The 25490-nt window shown below is 36.9% G+C and overlaps 1 protein-coding gene across 5 annotated transcripts in view; it reads left to right on the forward strand.

The window, feature by feature from the left end:
- Window positions 1-5876: 5876 nt before the first annotated feature.
- Window positions 5877-25490, forward strand: part of LOC128698641 (Segment polarity protein dishevelled) — a 94926-nt gene continuing 75312 nt past the window's right edge. For 3 of the 5 annotated variants that reach the window (XM_070084842.1, XM_070084840.1, XM_070084845.1), the window contains exons 1-4: window positions 5877-6129; window positions 11765-11834; window positions 19002-19084; window positions 21851-21933. In XM_070084842.1, coding sequence (XP_069940943.1) covers window positions 5969-6129; window positions 11765-11834; window positions 19002-19084; window positions 21851-21933 — 397 coding nt within the window. In that variant the 5' untranslated portion in view covers window positions 5877-5968. The remainder of the gene's footprint in view (window positions 6130-11764; window positions 11835-19001; window positions 19085-21850; window positions 21934-25490) is intronic. The other 2 variants (XM_070084844.1, XM_070084841.1) reach the window with 1 other exon arrangement.

A 25490-nucleotide genomic window follows, 5' to 3' on the forward strand; every position in this document is an offset into this window, starting at 1 on the left:
AGAGTTGGGAAGGAGTACCTTGTGTCTACTGAAGGCTCTTTATCCAAGAAATTGGAGCTGCCCTCTCCTCTGATCAAGCCTGATTACTTCCATTATCCAAGAGCTGCATAGCCTGACAAGTTTAGCGATTTCCCATCAATATAAAACTATTTTTATCTAGCATCCTTTCATTCAGGCTGGTTATTCATCCAGTGGATGCAATGAATGTTAGCTTGTTGTAATAGACTTCACATGGACACTTGGGATTATCATTCCAAGAAGAGGTTATACTTGCTCCAAATAAGAGTTAATTAATTCCGGTTCTGGAGTTTCTTAAAAATGGACATTAGGATATCTTAGGGTAGTCTGTCACAGGTGATGATGCTAGACGGTACTATAGATTATGTTGAAAGCATTTTTACGTTTATGTAGTCCTGAATGTCACCCCTGCTAGGCTTCGGCTGGCAAGTTTGCACCACCATTTGTCAACTTTTTCAGAGTATTATTTATTGTCACGCTGTGTCTTGTGCTGGAAAGTAAAAAAAAAAATCCATGAATTCAGGGACAGCTCACTGACCTTTCTTGCCCATGTTCACCTAACAGTAAGTAGGTACCTGAGTGTTAGTGGACTCTTGTAGGTCACATTCCATGGGGATTATTGTTATAATCAAAAAGAAGCGCTAAAACACAAGGGCTATACAGCACATTCCATTGGGAGGTGTTTGTATACCTCATACAAGACTAGGCTTTGAAATGAGTTAGCATAGCAGCTTAGCCAGTAAATTCAACTGTGTAAACAAAAGAGATCAAAATAATTTATCTACAGTGACGCATTACCAGCCATTCTGAATATGAATACTGTAATTGTCTCATAAAATATTTTATTATTAGGAATCTAATAATAATAATCGTAAGCTATGTGATTATTTAGGATCTATTGTGGTGGTGGAGGTAGGAGTATACGACTTAATATATCATGTGGAAAATACTGTATATATTTTCCGTAAATACGGTAATTTATAGGTAAATAGATGGCCTATATTGTATTTAATAAATATTATATTATGGAAAATGGGAAACTAAGCCTGCGTCTGCGCAGACGAGACTCGCCATCTTGGTTTTTAATTTTGTACAAACGTTGGTATAATGGGAAGAATTTTTCGTGCTCTAGAGGTTAAAATTGTGTTGACACCTCTCAAATAGGAGGCGAAATTGGTGGATATGCATTCCTGCATAACTTGAGATATCAGACGACTGGACAAGACAGGTCCAGGAACCTCAGATAAGCTCTCTAGATTTGTGTGTAATTCTGGCCAGCATTATTTTCATAGATTTAGTTTTCTGGGTATGATACACATTAATCTCCATTTCTGAGTATGATACACATTAATCTCCAGTCAAATTGGTGAGTGATATTAAGATATATTTTCCTTCTGTTATGTAATTGTGTATATATATATATATATATATATATATATATATATATATATATATATATATATATATATATATATATATATATATATATAACCATTTATTATTTTTAATATACAGTCCACAAATTTATATATTTACCAGCATTCCTGGTGATGTATATTTCATTAATTAATAGGTCCAGAGCAACTTGTGGATATGACAGTGGTAGGTATCGAAGGGGGACATTTTTGCGACCTAGGTGTCCCAAATTCCCACTTGTCTATGTAACTCTGATAAATAATAATTATCTTTGTTATCATTTACTGTTATGTACATAATGAGTTACATTCAGATAAATGCAATTTTCCACATAGCAGGTCTTTTGGTGTATTTTTGTGGTAGGAATCAGAGGCGTCGTAAGGGGGGGGGGGCGCCCCGGGTGACACCATTTAAGGGGTGACACCAGAGAGCTTCTAAAGGTGACACTAATGCACAAAACAGTGCTGCACGAACATAAGAGAAGAATCCTTTGTTTCTATATAGTCTATATAGGGAAAATCATTGATTTTGATGATGTGATAGATGATTTTGCAGGATTGAAGGCAAGGAAATGTAAGATCAGATTCACTGAGATGTTACCTGGACTCAAGGTCAAATGTAAGATCAGATTCACTGAGATGTTACCTGGACTCAAGGTCAAATGTAAGATCAGATTCACTGAGATGTTACCTGGACTCAAGGTCAAATGTAAGATCAGATTCACTGAGATGTTACCTGGACTCAAGGTCAAATCGGAACTAGTGTTTCTCTGATATTGCAATGTTTTTCTTTTTCATTTTTTTTTGGGGGGGAAGGGGGGATTGTTGAAGACGAATAAATGTAGGATCTGTTGCTGTACTCAAAGTGATATTTGAGTTTATAAATAATCGTAGTAATATTGAGTTTCTTCAATATTACTACGATTATTTATTTTATCATTAATTATGTTGAGAAGTATTCTCCTGTTCAGTTTATGGCCCTTAAACGTTCTCATTACTAAACATTAGTCACTGGTCATGCAGTAGTGACGTAACTGGAGTTTACCCCCCCCATACCCCCGCCCTTGAATTTCATGGGGGTGACACCCAAGATTCCGCCCCGGGTGACACCAACCCTAGCGACGCCTCTGGGTAGGATGACATGTTAGGCCAAAAACCCTTACTTGATGTTTACTTTTGTATGAATTATAAACATCCTGGGCGGCTTGAAGTGTACAAAGCGACTGTGAGAAGGCTGTACAATTTACATGTACGATAATTATGAACTGTTTATTGTATGCCTGCATGATTAGGGATTGTGTTTTTTTATACATTTATTCATTATTGTAATATAATGTTTTAAATAAAATAAAAATAATAATAATAATCATAACCACACTTTTTAAGGGATGGCCCGGTAAGTCAGCGGAAGGCCTCGGTCAGATGACCAAAAGCTCCAGCTGCGGGTCATTATGTAAATAAGACACGCGTCAGGAAACACTTGTCCTGTTACCTGACAAACTTTGCCTAACCTAACCTACCTCACAACCACTTAAACTTGTCTAAATTTAAGCACATATAAGCTACATTGTAATGTTTTTGTGATTGAAACTTTGTCAGCGTAAACAATTCATTATGAATGTTACCAGATCATGAACTTGTAAGTGGTTACTACTGTAACTTCATCAGCTGTCACAAGATTACATAAACACATAACTGAGCCAGATCACTGGACGTATTATGTGGCTTCTGTAATCTTTTGAGTACCTCACATGGGTATGGGGTACGTAATGAAGCTGTTTAACTAATAAAAGTGTCTTATTACTATTTTGAACATTAAAGAGTAGGTAAAAATCACACTTACATGAGGCTAGCTTTTATTCTGACCAGCAGTCCCGGAGTTAAGAACATAAGAACGAAGGAACACTGCAGAAGGCCTACTGGCCCATGCGAGGCAGGTCCAAGTCTCATAAGAACATAAGAACGATGGAACACTGCAGAAGGCCTACTGGCCCATGCGAGGCAGGTCCAAGTCTCCTACCGGCTTAAGCCAATGCACCCAACCTAGTCAGGTCAGGTCACATTGACTTAAGGGAGGAACACGGCAACCGACCTGGTAGCACAAGCTATCAGGTCTAACTCACACCCACCCACATCTACTCATGTATTTATCCAACCTATTTTTAAAGCTACACAACGTTCTGGCCTCTATAACGGTACTTGGGAGTTTGTTCCACTCATCCACAACTCTATTACCAAACCAGTACTTTCCTATATCCTTCCTGAATCTGAATTTTTCCAACTTAAAACCATTGCTGCGAGTCCTGTCTAGGCTAGATATTTTCAGCACACTATTTACATCCCCTTTATTTATTCCTGTCTTCCATTTATACACCTCAATCATATCCCCCCTAATTCTACGTCTTTCTGGAGAGTGCAGTTTCAGGGCCCTTAGTTTATCCTCATAGGGAAGGTTTCTGATACATGGGATCAACTTTGTCATCCTCCTTTGTATATTTTCCAGAGAATTTATATCTATTCTGTAATACGGTGACCAAAACTGTGCAGCATAATCTAAATGAGGCCTAACCAAGGATGTATAGAGTTGAAGAACAACCTGAGGACTCCTATTATTTATGCTTCTTGATATGAAGCCAAAGATTCTATTAGCTTTATTGCGAACACTTATGCACTGTTGTCTTGGTTTCAGATTACTGCTAACCAGAACTCCTAAATCTTTTTCGCAATCCGTAATATTAAGATCTACATTATTTAGTTTATATGTGGCATGGTTATTGTCCTGTCCAACATTTAGAACTTTGCATTTGTCTATATTAAACTGCATCTGCCACTTCTCCGACCACTGCATCAGTCTATTCAAATCTTCCTGGAGTGCTCGAATGTCCTCGTCAGAATGAATTCGACGGCCTATTTTGGTGTCATCGGCAAACTTGCCAATGTCGCTCTTTATGCCCTCATCTATGTCGTTTATGTAGATTGTGAACAGCAGGGGGCCCAACACTGACCCCTGTGGAACACCGCTCGTGACGCTTCCCCACTCTGATTTCTCCCCATTTATGCAAATTCTCTGCTGCCTATTTGTCAACCATGCCTCTATCCAGGAAAATATTTCTCCTATTCCATGTGCCTTAATTTTCCTCAATAGTCTCTGATGTGGGACCCTGTCAAAAGCCTTACTGAAGTCCATATACACAATATCATATTCATTACCGTGATCTACCTCCTCAAATACCTTGTGAAAAAAAAGTTAATAAATTCGTAAGGCAGGAACGCCCCTTTGTAAAACCATGCTGAGATTCGTTGATTAATTTATGCTTTTCAAGGTGGCTACAAACTGCCTCGGCAATTATTGATTCCATAACGTAGGGTATTTTAAGAAAGCCAAATAGTGTGACTTATATCCACTGGGTCCTTTTAAGGTACTCCCCAGGATGCGACCCTCAGCAGCCGACTAACTCGTAGGTATCTATTTACAGCTAAGTAACAGGTTAAGCAGGTGTTAGGAGACTTGTCCATACCTCTTTCTCCGCCCAGTGTTTGACCCAAGTCATTTAGGTTGTCAGCCAAACGATATGCTACTGAGCCAGGAATATACATTCTAAGTTGTACAGGAGAAGTTTTTTCCTATAAAATCGCATTGCAAGCATCAAGTTACGGGAATAGTGTTGATAATTTTAAATTGACATTTGACAATAAAGAGTTTATCCTGATTGTTTCTCACGGATTTTATATATATTTGATTTTTCATTCTTCACAATTTATTCTTTGTCCCTAGTAGAGACAATTCCTCCTTATCCATCCATACGTAACTTGTTTTAAAGTAAAAAATAACACTCCAGATATACAGAACACATCTCCTGCAATATTTTCTCGCAATAAACAGAAGCGCTCATCGTGGAAGATATAATGGACGTATGTACAGAGCATCAGTCAAAATACAATACATATGGTGTAGGTGTGCAGGCCGTGCATGTTGCAGCAAAAAAATAGCATGATTGATATCCTTCCCAGGAGGATTTCTCTTATAAAGAGTCTGGCGAGGCAAACTAGCTCTTATGACCACGTGGCTCAAGGCTCACATATCTGGCAATACTCTTTAAATGGAACAGAGAAACTGGGAACTGTTAAAATCTTGTTGCATACACTTAAAACAATGCTAGATATGTTGATGCGTTAGCTATGGTTATCACATTAATTCTAACATAACCGGAAAATACAATTGATTGGAAACCTTCTGTCAATTCGAGAGTTTACGAGCGTAAAGAATACCCCTTTTAAATAAATTTTTATCTTAAATAATCAAACACGCTTTAGATTTTACAGAAAACACAAAAATCGTTTTGTTGTTCTAGTAGGAATGCGCGTGAGTTCCTATAAATTTAAAGTGAAGAGGGGAGAAAGGAGCAAAAATATAGAATGACAAGAGAAACAGTATTGGAACGTCTTAGGAAAACATTAGGGTGGCAGCCATATTATCGGTCCAGCAGGAGTCTGGGTGTACGCCCATCTCACCTTAACAATACATTACACGTGCAATGGAAGAAACTAAGATCATTTATCACATAGATGACGAGGAAACTCCGTATTTAGTGAAAATTCCCAAAGCCCCTGACAAAGTAACGTTATCAGACTTCAAGAATGTACTCAACAGACCAAGTTACAAATTTTTTTTCAAGTCAATGGACGATGATTTTGGGTAAGTTGTAAATGTCGGGGCATAATGGAAGAGGAATATAATGCTAGTAAGGGCAGGGCTAAATAATCGGGACTCCATAACCCAGAATAAGTTTGTTACATAGAGTTTAGGATACTGTGAATGATACGGTCAAGCCATTTAAATGCTCGAATATGCATTATTGTCTTTAGAAACAAACTTGATTATTTCTTAATGTTAATGAAAACGAAAAAATGATTTAGTTTTGTATGTACTTCATGTTGAAACCCATAAGTTTCAATGATTAGGTGGTGACATTCCATTTTATGCCAAGTGATGTTTATTTGTTAATTGAACTTCACCCAAATACTACACAAATGTAGTGTAACCATAGATGACATGTGAGAGATTTAAATAACATGTACACTCAGGAGTGGATGTGCTTACATAATGGATGGTTGTTAATGACAGCTGTCTATTTAACTTTGGCCTACAAGGTTTTGCCATTTAAAAATGGAAGGTATTATGTCTGAGCAGTAACATTTAAAATGGTGTACAGTAATGACAAACTAATAAGTAATAAGGTGCATACAGCATTAGGCATCTTCACTGACGATTTTTTTTTTTTGCCTGTGCTGCAGGCATCATTAGACAAATATAAAGATGAATTACAGTCCTGGACACAGCAGATGAAGTGGAAAGGTAGTTCTGTTGGGTTAGTCAGTCTCTTAAATGGTATCCAAGTATGTAACTGAATTTCAAAGTCACCAGCGTCAGCAGGTTATTAAAAGATATTACAAGGACCCCAGTAGAAATAAGTCACTTAGTCTAAAGTTGCTGGGTTATCCTAGGTAATTTACACATGTTATTCAAGATATTTGTAATCACTAAATTTGTGTAACTGTACTTATGTATACCTGTACCTAAATTAACTTATTTTCTCACAAGTTTGGTGACTTGGTCAAATATATTGACACATTATCCAACAACACAAATGCTGTAATTTATTAATGTTGTCCTTATACTGATTTGCTACTTCTGTACACTAATACTGTATGAGTTTTTGTCTATTTTTCATGATGAAATGTTTTGTCTTAAGCAACATTGAAATATTTGCAGAATGTTAATGTATGTAGTCAATATTTATGCTCCCAGTAATATTGTAAATATGTCAGTTTTAATTGCTGTTTAATATATTATCCATGGCACGTGTAATGAACATGCCATTTTTAATACTTGTCATTGTTAAACTAACATTAAATGTTAAACTAACATTAAAGTAACCTACACTTTTTAATAATAGCTGTGTTACGCGTGTGTGTTCTGTTGCAGCTGTCAAGGACTCAGACTACTGTGCCTACTATATATATAGTAGACACAGTAGTATGAGTTCATATTTTGTATATTAGTAAGTTCAAGCTTTTGAAAAGTGGAAGATTGTGTTGTCTGGCACTGGAATGGGTGGTGGTCTGTACAGCGGCTTTTAGTTGAGTTATTAATGGTTTTAGGTGATTTGGTGTAGTAGATCTCCTGACACAAATACTGTAGGTGAGGTAAGGATTGATTAGATTGTAGTACAATGGAAGTACATATGTAGTGTTGTTTGGGGTACACAGTACTATATCTTGGAGAGGATGCCTACTGTTTTGGAGATCTTGTTTATATGTTGGGTGTGGGTATTAAATTTCAAGTTGGTCAAGCTGGTGGCCTAAGAATTTACCCTCAGTGTGTTTTACAGTTGGAGAACCATTGATCATTATGTTTGGAAACAGAGCTTCAAAAATCCAACTGAAAATCATGTGGGCTTTGTTAATATTGAGGGTGAATTTGTTGGTAGTCATCCACTTGGATATTTTTAGGAACACATCATTAACAGTGCTACTGAGAGAAGTTGCGTTTGAGTGGGAGATGACAATAGTCGTCATCTGTGAACAGAACAGATTCAAGATGAGATGAGGTGCCTTGGGGAGATCATTGATGCATATGAGGAAGAGCAAAGGGCCAAGAGCACTGCCTTGGGACACTCATACATTGACAGGCTGAGTTGATGAGGTTATGCTGTGGGTGGAATCATACTGGTGTCTATTGCTAAGATAAGACTTTAGGTATGCAAGGGTTTGACCTCTGACCCCATAATGTGGGTTACTTGACTGCACTGCCCATATGGTCTGTGTATGGTTAACTTAACATAAAAGCATAATACATGAATAGATGGGTAATAGTATGAGATACTGACATTATGGTAAGGAGAAGATTGCAGTTACTTTTTTTTTTTTTTTTTTTATTTTTTTATCTTAACACCAGCTGCCTTCCACTGGGGCAGGATGACCTGAGAAATAAGAAACAACAGTTTTTTCTTCTTTTTGCATTTAGTAATTTATACAGGAATAAGGGTTACTAGCCCCTTGGATTGCAGTTATATAGATCCTTAATTGATGTTTTCTACATGCAGTGGGCTTTTATCAAGTTGCAAACAGATCTGTTTTTTGGCAATGAAGCCCACTCAAAACATCATTAGTAAAGTTTATATAAAAATTTTCTTCAGTGACACTGTTTGCACAGTAGTTTGGGTACATATATAGTTTAGATGCTTGTGTGAGTTGATTGATAATTTTTTTAAATGTTTAATATTATTTGGGTTTTATCAATGATATAATTTAATTCTGTGGAAATAGTAAGAAACAGGGAAGCATTGGTTGGTAATAGTCATGTTTGAGTGGAACACACTTCCAAGTAGTATCGTTGAAGCAAAAACCTTGTATAGTTTTAAAAATAGGTTAGACAAATGCTTGAATGGGTGTGGGTGGGTGTGACTTGGGCCTGCCTAGCACGGGTCATTAGGCCTGCTGCAGCATTCCTTATGTTATTTGAGTAAGACTTAGGATGGGCCAGTAGGTCTACTGCAGTTCTCCACTAGTCGTATGCCATATAATGGTTGGGTGAGAGTAGAATCTGCCTAGCATGGACAAGTAGGTCTACTCCAGTTCTCCTATACCTTTATCAACTGTCACATTTTCACTTATTTTTTTCTTTACTTTTGGTTAAAATATATTTTGAATTAAAATAATTTTATCCCTTTTTAAGTTTCTCTAACAACTTATCCTTGAGATGTATAAAAAATTAATTTTTTTTAGCAAAATATTGGGGGGAGGGGGGTGTCAGGCTATAGTCCAGTATATACCTATAGTAAATTTCAATTACAGGTACATTAATTACTTTCACATACGGTTTTATAAGCATGATTTATTTGAGTTGAAATTTTCAGTGGTGCAACAGCCACTGAGAGGATTAAGAATTACAAGCATTTATAGTGTTGATTGCCCATTCTCTTTTGACCACTCGTTCCATGGCCATACTTTTGATATAACACCATATCTTTAAGATTATTATTTTATAGAATATTACTGTGCATTATTTACACAATTTTCATGTTTTGTAAAAATAATTTATAACTTTCCACTTCTAATTTTTGGCCCTTTGACAATCTCCATTCTGTAGTCCAATTCCTTATCTCAGTAAATTTTAAAAGAGTCACTTAGCTGGCCGACATAAAAGTTATACAGTAGACCATTATATTACACAGTAGTTACGTTCCTGAAAATGCCTTGTTAGATAAACTGAAGAACTCATGGGAAAAATAGGGTTACATTCCTGGGAGCCCCCAAAAAGCCAAACAACTTTTTTAGACCAACAGGTCTTACAAAAATAAAGGTAAATATGTAATTGTAGTTCATTGTTGTGATATATTATGTTTTTACTGCTTAAGTCTACAAATGCAACAGAAATAATAGTATATCTTACCTTAAATTGTGGGTACTGGTGTTTGTGGATGATTGTGAAGAGAGTGGAGATCCACGTTTTGGCCCTACTGGGCTGAGGTGGATGGTTGTTGGTTGTCAGCAGAAGTGGATGGTAGAGGTTCTGGTACTAAAGTCGATGGTTGTATTGGAGTGTCCACAAATTCTGTAATGGATCTCTGGGCTCTTTTACCCTGCAGAACATTGTACAGCTGATAGTGAGGCATCACAGCTGGTCTTGACCCTGTTTCAAAGCACTGCTTCTAGATTTGTCAGGGTCCTCTTCAGTGAAAAAGGCTGCTAGTTTAGCAGCGACATGGAACTGATTATGTAACTGCTGCAATGTTAACCATTTTTCTTCAGGTTCTTCTTCATTTTCTTCTGTTATGTGGCTCCTTTGTATCTGCACTGAGCTCTGCCAACATTTCCTATGCACTCCTGTCTTCATCATCATTTTCTAAGAGCTCATTCACATCTTCATTCATATCTTCAAAACCATCCCCTGGTAATCTCCTTGCCAGCTGAACAATTTCCTAAACCTGACTCTCAAGCAAGGGAAAACCAGTGACTGGTAAGGTGTTTTTATCTACACCTTTCAAAGTATGAGGATTCTTAGAGCCGTAAACAACCATGGGCTCACACTTGAAATCACCTGACGCATTATCGCAAAGGAGCAAGGCGAAGTGATCCTTTGCTGTCTTGAAGCCCGGTGCACTTTTCTCTTGCTGACTGATATTACCTGGAGTTTACCTGGAGAGAGTTCCGGGGGTCAATGCCCCCGCGGCCCAGTCTGTGACCGGGCATGTGTGGACGTTTTCTTCCAAAAAACAATTGTTTCATCAGCATTCGACACTTGATGTGGCTCATAGCCACCCTCGGAAATAATTTCCTGCAGTTCAGCAGGGAAATTACTTGCTGCTCTATGATCAGCTGAAGTACTTTCACCAGAAAACTTAGTATTATGTAACTTATTACACAGCTTAAAGTTGTGGAACCAGCCTGTGCTAAACATACACTCTTTTTCAGGCCTGCCTTCCTTCCTTATCACACACTGCTTTAAACAACTGTAAGGTCTTTAACCTAATTAAGATGAAATTAAGTGGTGTACGTTTCTTTGTTTTTTGTTCGATCCACTCAAGTAACAAGTTTTCAGTTTTATTTACTTTTTGTGACCTATATGTCATTCTTTTCATGAGATGGCATCCTGGGTTATTCATTGCACAAGCTCGTATATTCACCTCATTATTTTTAATTGTACGAACTGACACTTCACTAAGGCCATAGGCCCTCACTATATCCATCACAAGTGAGCCACTCTTAAGCTTGTCTAATATCTTGATTTTCTTTGTAACTTCTAGACTTAAATGCTTAAACTTTTTCTTGCCACTTTCAGCAACACTTGGATGCCTACAGGGTGCCATGATTGCTTGGCAAGTACAAGATATGGCAATCAAAAGATCTAAACTCAATCCACAAACATAATAAACACAGCTTGCTCCTAGTTGTGTTGGGAAGTATCCCATGGGTGATGCTCCAAATTTTTCCCCTCCTGCAAACCAAACCAAATCATGTTAAGTTAATTTTACGAAGTGTTGTATAAAATTGGACTGCAATTTTTCAATAGTGCAATAACCAAAACGTGCCAAATAAAACTGTTATATAACGGTCTACTGGTTTTCTCCTTTGCCACTCATGTCTCTGAGGTTTAGAGCAGGAGTTAGTTTGTGATATTTGAAATTCAGAACAAAACCCTTTGCATCACTTATGTTTCTGGGTTATATCCATCTCTCAAAAGTTTTGGGAAGAGTAATTCTGTATTTCTAATACCTTGGCAAAAAATATGTTGTCTTGTAAAGGTGTGTTTTTCATTTTGTTTTCAGAGTAGTCAAAGAAGAAATAATAGATGACGATGCACCGCTTCCATGTTTCAATGGCAGAGTAGTTTCTTGGGTGAGTATCAGTGCTACAATTGTTTAGTAGATAAGATCTTCATTAATACATTTTTTTTTTTTGGAGAGCCATGATATTATGTTTTCTTAAATTTCTGTTCCTTAATTGTTGACACTTTGTCCTATACAATATGCAGTACATTTACAGTATATGCATTGCATGAAGGTTTTCCTAATTCCCTATCATTGAAAGTAGCTACATTTTACACTGCAGCATGTTTAAAAAAATGACTATAGTAATTAGTTTTATTATAAGATTTTCTATAATGAAAATAGCCTCAGCAGTGCTTGAATGTGTGTTGAGGAAGAACAAAGCTTGCCTCCTGGCAGTGAGAGCTCCTCATGCATGGGATTTTCTGTTGGCTGTCTCCAGTTCCTCTCTTGTCACTTGACTTGACCCACAGACCCTCCACATTGGTAGTGTCCTTTGCTACCCCTATACTCATCAAACACAGGTGTATCTGCAGCACCGCATTGGTAAACCAGTTTGGGTACCATGGTATTGTTTGTCATAGATTTGAGGGAAAGAATGTAGGACATGAAGAGGTTAACATCATTTTCAAGCAGAGCCTTGCAACAGCTGGATGCTCAGCAATAAGGGAGCCAGCCCAGTTATGCATATGCAATGGCAACCAAAAACACCCTGATGGAGTTACATGTCAAGCCTGGACAGATGACAAGCAGGTGTACATCCACATTTGCTGATACCTGTCTGTAATACAGCTGGGGGGAAGGGAGGGGCGACTGCCAACTTTGAGTTGAAGATATCTAGAAAATATGAGGAACTCTCCCATCATTGTTTGTTCCCATAGGTTCAGAGACCTTTGGCCTGTGGGGAAAGAACACATCGATGTTTCTTAAGGAGCTGGTTAGAAGTTTCATCAGGGCAACTAAGGATTCCAGGGCAGCTAGTTTTCTGCTCCATTGGCTCAGTGCTGCAGTTCAGAAGGGGTAATGCCTGTTATATCCTGTGTATGCGCCCCAACCCTGAGGAGCTGAATGAGATATTCGTAATGTAATTTTTGATAAACACTTGTATTTGTAGTGTCCCTCAAACCTCATGTTTTGTATACCCCATCTGAAATTTGTGTTCTAGTTCATTTACAATACAAATCACAGAAAGAGTGGGGCTTGAACCCATGGCAGGTGAATCCTAAAATTTAATGCATTAAAGTTTGAAGCACTAATAGTTCTAAAGCCTTGTTAAAAAAAATTGTAATGAGCTGTATAATAAAAATTAAATGATATATTAAAGAAATGTATCAGCTCTTAAATTATAAAAGAAAACTGTGGGTATGTTTAGTCTTATGAACCATTATCAAGCCATGAGTGAGTGTAAAAGCCAGAGATTGTTGGATTAACTGGAGGTGAGATGGTAGGGGTTGCAAAACACTATTTGAAATATCACTTCAGGTCACATGTTTTAATGATTAGAACATTTGATGTACAGTGGAACTTCATTTTTTTTTTCTTTTTTTCCCAGTTTTCGTTATCTTGGTTTTTGTCGAGTTGACAGTGGTCCACCATACCAAACGTGTCCGCCCGCACCCACACAGAGCATCCCATGCGTTCTGAGTCAGTCTGGCTTTGTTGCTCGTTGGTAGAGGGTGGTAATGATGGTGGTAGTGATGGTGGTAGAGATAGTGGTAGAGATAACCTCTCCTCCCTCTCCCCTTCTCGCCATCTTCCATACGCCAACAAGAGTCTTCAATACACTGTAAATGTAAAAGTGATGTTAAATGTTCATTTATCCATTTCATTAGAGCTTTATATTTATTTCTTATTGTTTTCTGTATGTAAAACTATAGTTATTCTCTATACAATACATTTTTGGTTAATAATTTTGGGTGTCTGGAACGGATTAATTGGATTTACATTTCTTATGGGAAATACTATTGCTTCAGTTTTCGTCGAATTCAGTTTTCATCAGACTTTCTGGAACGAATTAATGACGAAAACCGAGATTCCACTGTAGTACGTACTTAGAGAGGTGAGCATAAAGGAACAAAACCAGGACCTAAGATTCTTATTAGGAATGTTGTGCACGAGAGTTCATTGAGGCTGTAATGACTTGATATCCCTTCGATGAGATTTGAGAACTTTTCTACTCCTGGAGCCTAACTTTGTGCCAGATGACTTTGGATGAAGACCAGCCTTTAGTATGGATATAATCATTAGCATGATAGAAATGAGCATTGTTAGTGTTAGCAAGGAAAGCAGGAGGAACAGGTAATAAAGTAAACTGAAATATTGGGGGCAGGGGGAAAAGTATAAGAGATGTAGATGTACCAGATTGCTTGGAAGTGTATTAGTGTAATTGCTTAGTAAGAATTTTAACTATAAACAAAGGGTATCCATTAATCTCAGCCCTCTTGTACCTTGATTTGGTTAGGCATTTTTGTCATGTACCCTCTTTTGATCTTGCTCTATTTTTGTCCTTTCTTTCTGAATTACTAGTCTTCCAGTAGTTTCTTGTTCTCAATAATTTTGCTCTCTCATAAACTAGTAGTCTAATACTCTAAACTAATAATCTAGTACTCTAACTATTACTTGAATTGGTAACAAAATTGAATGGGAATAACTCTACTTCATTTCTTTAAGTTAATGTTCTGACTGCTCCAACTTTTTTTGTGTTGAGAGCAAGCATGTACTGTACACAGTTGCAGACTGTACATTTATTATTTATTCTATCATCCACAATCTATTAACATTACTCTATCCTTTCTGTATCATTGAATCTCAGCTTTTGGAGCTTTGAAATTTCTCTTCTGCAATGCTTTCTCTCTGCTGTTTCCTGATCTTATAAATTATAAACCCAGCCTGTTCTCACGCTAAAATTTTTTTTTCTTTTTATACATAATCCTATAATAAAATATGTTCTTTCCCTTTCTTATTTTTTGACTTAGGGTTCTCAGTTATACTTATTTTGACTGTTGATATTAAAACTTTTATTTCTGCAAACTAAAATATGCTGAAGTAACCTTGTAAATATTTGTTAGTCACTTTGTCTACTCTTTATTTCCTGCTCCTCATATTGCCATCCTCATATAGTATATTAGTAAAGCTAATCACTTCCTGTCAGACTAAAATAAAATTATTTGTCTTGCTAACACAACACTGTAATGGAAGGGATAATAATCACTTATGCTAGTCCTCTTCTAAAATTGTCTTTCCCTCATAGTCTGTATAAATCTTAGTTATTTGGCAATTCATACACATCCTTAACATGAGTTTAGGTCTGGTTTTGTTTCTCTAGATTATTACCTAACCTAGTACATTGTCAAATGCTTTAATCCTCAGAAAAAGCATGACTGGCCAGACTTTTCTGTCTTCGGGTGTATTATCAACTCTGTCGTCTCCTCACCTTCCAATGACCTGCCACGACATTTGACATCTGGGTTTTTACACTTCCCATGCTCATCCTCTCAGGCAACTTGATAATGGCCTAGGAAGGACCAAAATGCCAGTTTTCTGTTATCTGTGGGCTATTCATAAAAGAAGAGAAAAATCAACAGACCAGGTACTTAATTTAAAGGGGATGTTTTATTGAGTTTAGGCAGTGGTCGTTAAAAAAACGAAAACAATATTTTAGTTGATATTAGGCGGATTTTGATTGCTGCTGGCAAACTGTTCTGTACTTGGGGCCCCTTGCTATTGTCTGCCTATTTGATTCTGGAAATCATTGCTCTTGTGGTCTAGTTTGAGTAGGTCTTTTGATTGACTGCCTGGCCAGTCAAGCCATTGCTGTTTGCAAAATGCAGTACCATGGTTACCTGTGGGAGTGACAGTTCTTTTCTGTGGCTGCACACATTAAAGGCCAACTTGGTTCTGTTTTATTTTCTCATTCTTAACATTTCCATTTCAATAAATACATAGAGTATGTGGTTTTCTGAGGTTTCTGCTTTACTGTATTATTCTTTTGTACCTTTGTCATGTAATTTTTTCTCAAAATATGTCACCGTATTTTTTGGTTGATGGAGGATGTCTTCATTATTTCATGTTCTTAGTTTGACATTTAACCCTTTGACTGTTTCGGCTGTATATATATGTCTTACGAGCCAGTGTTTCGGACATGTATATACTCAATAATTCTAGCGGCTTCAAATCAAGCCCACATGTGACAGAATGGGTCTGTGTGGTCAGTGTGCACTGTATAAAAAAATCATGCAGCACGCAGTGCATAATGAGAAAAAAATAAATCCAACCGTGTTTTGGATTAAAATGCCAACTTTGAGGTGTATTTTTGTATGGTATTTATGGTTGTATTTTTGTTTTCTTGGTTTCATTTGATAGAATGGAAAATATATTACAGATGATTGATGATTTTGATTAGTTTCACTGTGTAAACGACCTTGAAATTTAGCTCAAAGTAGCGGAAATGTTCAATTTTTACCAGTGTTCAAGAGTAAGCAGATCACACCACACGTCCAATACACGTCAACTGGGGAGTCTAATATTCTTTCACTAGTGCACTGATATTATTTATGCCATTTTTACAGTAATGCAGTAGTCTGCATAGCAGAAAATCTTCTATTTTTTGTGTGAATAAAAAATAAAATAGAAAGCACGAGTAATATAAGAGGGGCCTGGAGATGTGACTAATGAACAGAAGATATGTTATTTTAGTGCCAAGAATGTCTGCACTGTTTATTCTGGATCCTATTTTGAAATTGGCAACTTTTTTAACTCTTTCAGGGTTGGTGCCGTACTAGTACGGCTTGCACGCTAGGGTTGGTGCCGTACTAGTATGCATAAATTCTAGCACCTTCAGATCTAGCGAGAGAAAGCTGGTAGGCCTACATATGAAAGAATGGGTCAATGTGGTCTGTTTGCACAGTATAAAAAAAATCCTGCAGCACAGTGCATAATGAGAAAAAAAAACTCTGTGTTTTTGCTTTAAAACAGCGACTTTGTAGTGTATTTTCGTATGTTATTTATGGTTGTATTCTAGTTTTCCTGGTCTCATTGTATAGAATGGAAGACATATTACGGAAATTGAGATGATTTTGATTGGTTTCACAATGAAAAGTACCTTGAAATTGAGCTCAAAGTAGCAGAAATGTTTGATTTTTGCCAAAGTTCAAAAGTAAACAAATCATTCCACGCGTCCAGTACACGTCAACTGGTGAGTCTAATATTCTTTCACAAGTGCACTGATATTATTTATACCATTTCTACACTAATGCAGTACTCTGCATAACAGTAAATCTTCTATTTTTTTTGTGAGAATAAAAATTCAAAGTGGAAACCAAAAGAAATATAAGAGAGCCCTGGGGGTGTGACTAATGAACAGAGAAAATGTTATTTTAGTGCCAGGAATGTCTGTCTTGTTTATTCTGGACCCTGGAAATTGGCATCTATCGAAATTTGTGTGAAATTGTCAAAATTGCCAATTTCTGACCACTTTATTGGATAGTTGAAATCGGTAAATTGGTGGTTTCTTGTACTCATTCGATAGAAAAAATGGAGTTCTAGCGAAATAGTTATGACTTTTGTCGACTGGTACATTGGAATTGGCCGAAAATAAGGCTCAAAGTTGGCAAAATTGCCAGTGTGTAAAAATCTTCGAGACTACTAACTTTGCGAGAGCATAATTCCATAAGTTTTCCACCAAATTTCATACTTTTGGTGTCATTATGATCGGGGACGGATTCTTTATCATTTCAAAATTTTTTTTTGAAAAATTTCCAATCCTGAGAACAAGTTTAGGAGAGGGCCTGCTGATCCTGAAAAGGTTAATTTGCATGAAATTGGCCAAATTGCCAATTTCTGACCTCTTTATTGGGTAGTTGAAATTGGTAAATGGGCGGTTTCTTGTACTCAATTGATAGAAAAAATGGAGTTCTGAAGAAATAGCTATGAGTTTGGTCGACTGGAACAATGGAATTGGAGTTGATGAAATCACCGATGCGTATATATCGCCGAGATCACTAACTTCGCGGGAGCGTAATTCCGTAAGTTTTCGATCAAATTTCGTACTTTGGTGTCATTAGCATCGGGAAAAGATTATCATTTCATAATAAAAAATATATTTTTTTTTTTTCCAAAAATTTTGAGACATAGAATGACGTTTCAGAAATGGGCTTGCGACAGTCGAAGGGTTAAAGTGGTTGTAAATCGTATGCTCAGCTGCCTCACTTTTAAAAAAATGAGAAGTTACTAGGTGAACAAGATATCAAAGATGTAGACAGATGTAAAAGTTATTAAAACTACATTTCCAATCACTTCTTCCCTTCCATTCATAATTTGTACCATGAAGTTGGTGGTTTTTTCTGCTTTTTCTTGAAATCTACCTCTTGTTCTCAATTACAGTATGAAGACAAAGGCATTGAAAAACAAAGTTTTCATTGGGAGAATGTTTTACTCATTGTAAAGATTTAAGTCATTACTTGACAAAGCTCTACACACAGCAAAATATTCTCAAAAGTTTGTCATTGGGTTTCCTACTTGTTGGTTATATGTCATTTCATCTACTTCAGCTTACAGCCTTTGGCTGATATTCCTCAAGAGTAAATAAAATGTGATAACCTAAAGTTTTTGTATAGTATTTTTAATGTCTTGTAAATACAGTATGCACAACTTTGCATAATTTTGTGATCAGCCTAGTGAGCTCTCTACCGTGTGTTGGCTTTCAAGTCTGGAAATGGGTAGAGATTGCAGGTCTCTGTCTCTGTTACCCTTATTCACTAGGCAGTAATTAGGAACTGTACTGGGTTAGTCTACTTTTGGTTACATCATGAGGAATGGGTAAACACTTGAGTAGAGGCCCACAATAAGGCAATTGTTTCTTCTCCCGTGTATGGGCAATGTGAGTATCCCATTTAGTTTTTTTTGTTATTTAAACAGTTCTGTAATTACATTATGGAGTGTTGAATGCTTTACATCTTGTAATATATGAACAATTGTTATTTAATTTCTTTTGTCACACTTTCAATAAATTATAGTATGCTACTCCTTGTCTAGCAATATGTAGAGGAAACGACATTTTGGCCTGTTAGACTGAAACTTCTAAATTTTTCTGTTCAAATTGTGGGCTAATAGTAAATTGTTCAGCTACTGTGTTGTCACTTTTATTCTAGAAAGATTGCTAAGTTGTTATACTGGAACTATACTGTTTGCTGTGTAAATAATAATGCAGTGTTTTCACTCCATAATTTTTCATTTACAGATTGTATCAGCAGATAGCAGTGTTGTGTCAGATAATGTGTCACAGTGTGCCGAGGTGGAGGGCGGCCGGCCGCCTGCATACCAGTGAGTATACTCAAAGTTATTTTAAATGTGGGAGATTTAACCCTTAAACTGTTTAAATGTAGATGTATGTTTTCACTGCCAGCACTCTGAATATTTTGAAAAAAAAAATTAATTAAAGACTAATTTTGTGTGTTATAAGACCCCCAAAAAAATTTTTAGGACCAGTACTTACCAAGATATAAGACTGTGAAATTGGCGCTGGATGCTCAAATGACGGCAACATCGAGTCCTGCCACTTGCAGAAGTGTTGCCAATATACCTTTTTTTGTCGTTTTTATTTTAATTCATATAATTGTTATGTGCTGATAATTACAATTTATAATAGTTCTTGTGATTTCATAGCCAATCTTTGTTCTGACACTAATATTAGGTACTGAAATAGTACTCAAATACGTAGTCACAATCACACTGACAGGTGTACATTTTCACCTGCCTTGGTCATTTACTTTTTTGTCTTGAAATATATACAAAGTATTTACAGGCCTCAGCAGTGTTTTAGACATGCTGGCATATACATGAAACTTGTTGAAGCATGGTATTTATGAAGAGTGTCACTAAACTGCTGACAGGGCAAGCAGTGGAGGGACACGATAATAGTGCACTGCAGGGAACCCTGGCTTTATTTGTTTTCACTGTTACACACAAACATATATGTCTGTCTGTCTGTCTGCCTGTCTAGCTCTGCCTATCTGTCTTTCCGTCTGCCTGTGTGTGTGTGTGTGTGTGTGTGTGTGTGTGTGTGTGTGTGTGTGTGTGTGTGTGTGTGTGTGTGTGTGTGTGTGCCTGTGTGTCTGCCTGTGTGTTTCGGTCTTTCTATCTGCCTGTGTGTGTTGGTCTTTCTGTCTGCCTGTGTGTGTGTGTGTGTGTGTGTCTTTCTGTCTCGGTCTTTGTCTGCCTGTGTGTGTGTCACTCTTGTCTCTGTCTTAGAGAGTGGCTCATAAACCAACAGATATTACACGATGTGGTAGTCACGTCTGATTCCTGATGAAGTGAAAAATGTGTTACTTGCCACTGAGTTGCCAGTCATGCTTATATCTAAAAGCACTTTGCCTGGAATTTTTGGGTTATCCTAGGTAATTTACACTATGTATAATTGTACTTATGTGTACATGTGAGAGAGAGAGAGAGAGACAGATAGAGATATAGACAGATAGAGATACAGACAGAGAGACAGCCATTGGTATAAAAAATGAAAGGATGTTGCACAAATGTTACACATGGGTTATTATCGAGGTTTTTGATATTTCCTCGACCACTTGTGGCCACATCCATCACTTTCCTCTTAAAAGGAGAGTGTTAATACAACATGACATCAGTGAATCCCTATTTGCTCTAGCTGGCACTCAATTGAACTGGTGCTCCCACAAGTTACTAAGTGGTTCCAGATTTTTTAAATGCTGTGCACACCGAGTGTTAAGACCCATTCTATACTGACCAGGCATCTCAGGCCAATCATGCTAAATTTGGAGGCAGGAAAAATAAAACGTAGTTCCACGTTTGGAGCACTAGCTGTACAAACGTAGATCTATGTTTGGACAGTTTAAGGGTTAACAAAATTGTGTATTAAAGCTCAACATATTTTATATGGAACTTGTATAGTAATTATTCTGTTTCCTTGTAATGCTGCCACCTTTAATTTTTTGACATGGTATGGCCTGTTTGTCATGGTTTGCCATATGTCTGAATTTTACCTTTTTCATGAGTTGTTTATAATAGTGTTATTGGTTTCATGAATCATGCTGGTAATATTATTTCATTTCACATAATCACATTATTAAATAATATGTAGTATATAATGGAATTCAGACCTTTTTTTTTTTTTTTTTTAAATTTTAATTGTCCGTAAGTTTGAAATAATCCTTTTGCAAGAATGAAATTTTCCTTGATTATGCTGAATTTAAATTTATAGAAAATTAAATATCGATCCATATAAGGCATATGAATTCACTGAAAAAAAGTATCCTAAAGAAATTTAAGTGCTTGCCCTGAAGTTCACATTAAGATTGATGCTCAAGCATTTTGAGTAGATTCAGTGTTAATTCTTTCTTGGGCTATTTCCCTGCACCCTTGTGGTAACATGCCCAGTTCTCATGATCCAAAATATTATGTTTACATACTGTGTTACTGACACCTTGTTTAACAGGCTGAAAATTTACTAAAGGGGGATGGTTGAAGCAAAGCTTTCAGCCAACCTTATCTAAATATGCCTTTTCTGCCTGTTGTATTCTCTTTCATCCTCAAGGGACCTTTTCTCCATGCAGTACAGTACATATATTTTTTTTTACTTTCAGGAAGTTAGATGTCCTCTCATAACTGGAATGCATAGTTTATCATGACGCTGTAAACACTCCTTGCAAACATTAGTATTTTTCCCAAAATCTATTGTGATTTTCATACCAATTTTTTTCATGTTGCCCCATGTTCAGTTTCACTCACAGGTCAAGGTTAGAAGGCGTGTATTAGTTATTTTCTCACTTCTGTAATTCTTTCCTTGAACCTTATCACCCACCACCCTTGCACAGATGCTGCAGCTCATCATTGAATCCCCCACCCAACATTCAAGTTGCCACAACTGCACTTCACATTATCAGAGACTGACTTACTAACTGGTTTTCTTGAGTTCCATCATAAGCATTGTTATACTGTATGCTATTTTGTTTATTCACCAACAACCTGCTTTGTTCTATAGATCATTCACAAATGTTGAAATACCCTCTATTAACTGAAAGTTTTTACATGATCTCTAATGAATAGATGTTTCAACAGCCGTGGAGATACGACGAGTCAGCTTGAAGATTCAACTTGTACAGAAACGGAGAGTGTTGTGTCCACTCGGAGAGGTGAGCATGGTGCGCATCATCTATTTTTGTTCTCTTTGGTATTTAGATTTTTGTAATAGACTGTGCATTATCCTGAACTTCTAATAACTCTGCTGTTTCAGTATTTATGATAAATCTGACTTTATGCAGATGACTAAAAACACTGTAATTTGGGTACTTAAAAGGCTTATTCTCTTTTTAAGGTTTTTGGTATATTACTAGAATATATTGTCACTTTATTTCTTCTTGTTTTCTGGAATAGTGATGTTGGTATTGAAGGGGTTGTTGAGTGTGTTAGGTTCATTTATGATTTCTTTCATTCATTTATGATTTCTTTCTTCAGAATTATTCATGCAGTTTGATTACAGCTTTTGAGATAATAATTGCTTTATGGTTATGCACTGGATAAAAACAGTTACATTAATACAAATGTACATATGACAGCAAGTGTTTGATTTTGTTGACTGTGTAATCTTTTGTGTGTAAATTTTTACTTGTGTGTGTCCCATAATTTAGTCAGAGAGGAGCTATTGAAAAATGTAATTCTTAAAGTGTAATGTACCTAATATGAATTAATTTTGATAGCACCAAGGGTAAACATTATCTTAATTAAGTTGTGTGTTTTAGCATTGTATTTAAATGAGGGCTCGTCTTGAAACTTGTAACTTGCTTTAGAGGCGTTTGATGTTCGTTAAGTGTTGGAATACAGGACTGCAGATTGTTTATAAATGCAATTATATTGAATTTTGAAAACTTTGCAAATTTTTCTCTTCATTACAGAAATAACCTGCACTTGGAGACTGAAACTTTTGATGTCATATCAGCCCAACTTGGATCATTAACTGGTTACAGTGAGAAATGTAAAGAGAAGGGAGCCAGAATGTATATATTTTGGCTCCCTTTCCTCTGTGCTTGTGTGTGTGCCTAGTTAATGGTTCAGATCAGACTGAAATGTTGTCATAGGTGTGTCTCCTAAGTAAGGGCTATTTTTGTATTGCTCCAGTCACAGTATTGTGCCTTTTTATTTTTTCTCTTCTTGGTAAGAGATAGTGCAATATTTAGTGGCTGCATTGGTGCACCATAATACTTTCAGCATGTCAGATTCAAAATCTTTATAACTAATTATATGTTTTTTAGTATTCCTGGTTAGGAAACCATTATAATTCTTATTTGTTTTTTTATCAACACATCTGTCGGGAAGGGTCCTTAAGTGGAGTACAGGTAGTAAATAATCACTGAGATGGTAAACTGGTATATTGAGAATAGGTAGTAGGAAGCCCAGCCTGCAGTCTTGTCCTGTCTGCCTGAGAGTATGCGTCTAACTGACCACCCCCTCACTGCGGGTGTCTAGCAGTGTTTTGAACTCTGCTGACCTGACAGACAGTATTGGAGTCCGTGGTATCACGGCTAACGTATGTTGAATTATGCTGACACATCGGCCATTTCCCGCCAAAGTAGGGTGGCCCAAAAAAGAAAAACTTTCATCATTCACTCCATCACTGTCTTGCCAGAGGTACGCTTACACTACAGTTATAAAACTGCAACATTAGCACCCTTCCTTCTGAGTGCAGACACTGTACTTCCCATCTCATATTTTTAGACTGCCTCTTTCCATGAACTTGAAACTCGCACCTGTTTATGCTCATAAAATGTAGCGTCCTATCTTTACTAAGCAGTATAGTATCCTAATAGATATTCTTGGATGAAGAATAATTTTAAATACTTTACACTAAATTTGCCAGATGTATGGGGTAGTTTGTCGAAAGTGCAGACTACCAGTAAGAAAGTTTTACTCTAATATTCAGATTTTTGGAATTTTTCATTACATTTTGGGAAATTTAAAGAAGTCTAAATGAATCACTGTAAATTTGGAATATGGAACCTTTCTTGTTATCATTAGTGTTATAAGTGCCAAAAAAGTATAGGTCTGTATAAGCATGCATTATCTAAGAGCAGTATTATATAATTGTGTATTTTATCAGTCTTTTAGCCCTCTAATGAAATTATTTGTAACCAATTCTAGTAAAGTAGACTGCTGATTAACACATGATCTGTTAACATTCTTGCTTTAACACGACGGAAAAATGGCAGCATATTTTTGATGACACACCATGTTTATCATTTAGCACATGGTAAATTTAGGGGAACATATTGGTGGATAAAAGGTTGATGGGTAGGTTCCAGGATGTACATGTTTATAGAGGGGCAACTGATATATCGGATCATTATTTAGTTGTAGCTACAGTTAGAGTAAGAGGTAGATGGGAAAAGAGGAAGGTGGCAACAACAAGCAAGAGGGAGGTGAAAGTGTATAAACTAAGGGAGGAGGAAGTTCGGGTGAGATATAAGCGACTATTGGCAGAAAGGTGGGCTAGTGCAAAGATGTGTAGTGGGGGGGTTGAAGAGGGTTGGAATAGTTTTAAAAATGCAGTATTAGAATGTGGGGCAGAAGCTTGTGGTTATAGGAGGGTGGGGGCAGGAGGAAAGAGGAGTGATTGGTGGAATGATGAAGTAAAGGGTGTGATAAAAGAGAAAAAGGTAGCTTATGAGAGGTTTTTACAAAGCAGAAGTGTTATAAGAAGAGCAGAGTATATGGAGAGTAAAAGAAAGGTGGAGAGAGTGGTGAGAGAGTGCAAAAGGAGAGCAGATGATAGAGTGGGAGAGGCACTGTCAAGAAATTTTAATGAAAATAAGAAAAAATTTTGGAGTGAGTTAAACAAGATAAGAAAGCCTAGGGAAAGTATGGATTTGTCAGTTAAAAACAGAGTAGGGGAGTTAGTAGATGGGGAGAGGGAGGTATTAGGTAGATGGCGAGAATATTTTGAGGAACTTTTAAATGTTGAGGAAGAAAGGGAGGCGGTAATTTCATTCACTGGCCAGGGAGGTATACCATCTTTTAGGAGTGAAGAAGAGCAGAATGTAAGTGTGGTGGAGGTACGTGAGGCATTACGTAGAATGAAAGGGGGTAAAGCAGCTGGAACTGATGGGATCATGACAGAAATGTTAAAAGCAGGGGGGGATATAGTGTTGGAGTGGTTGGTACTTTTGTTTAATAAATGTATGAAAGAGGGGAAGGTACCTAGGGATTGGCGGAGAGCATGTATAATCCCTTTATATAAAGGGAAAGGGGACAAAAGAGATTGTAAAAATTATAGAGGAATAAGTTTACTGAGTATACCAGGAAAAGTATACGGTAGGGTTATAATTGAAAGAATTAGAGGTAAGACAGAATGTAGGATTGCGGATGAGCAGGGAGGCTTCAGAGTGGGTAGGGGATGTGTAGATCAAATGTTTACATTGAAGCATATATGTGAACAGTATTTAGATAAAGGTAGGGAAGTTTTTATTGCATTTATGGATTTAGAAAAGGCATATGATAGAGTGGATAGAGGAGCAATGTGGCAGATGTTGCAAGTATATGGAATAGGTGGTAAGTTACTAAATGCTGTTAAGAGTTTTTATGAGGATAGTGAGGCTCAGGTTAGGGTGTGTAGAAGAGAGGGAGAATACTTCCCAGTAAAAGTAGGTCTTAGACAAGGATGTGTAATGTCACCATGGTTGTTCAATATATTTATAGATGGAGTTGT

The sequence above is a fragment of the Cherax quadricarinatus genome, chromosome 14, assembly GCF_038502225.1.
Source record: "Cherax quadricarinatus isolate ZL_2023a chromosome 14, ASM3850222v1, whole genome shotgun sequence".
NCBI lineage: Eukaryota > Metazoa > Arthropoda > Malacostraca > Decapoda > Parastacidae > Cherax > Cherax quadricarinatus.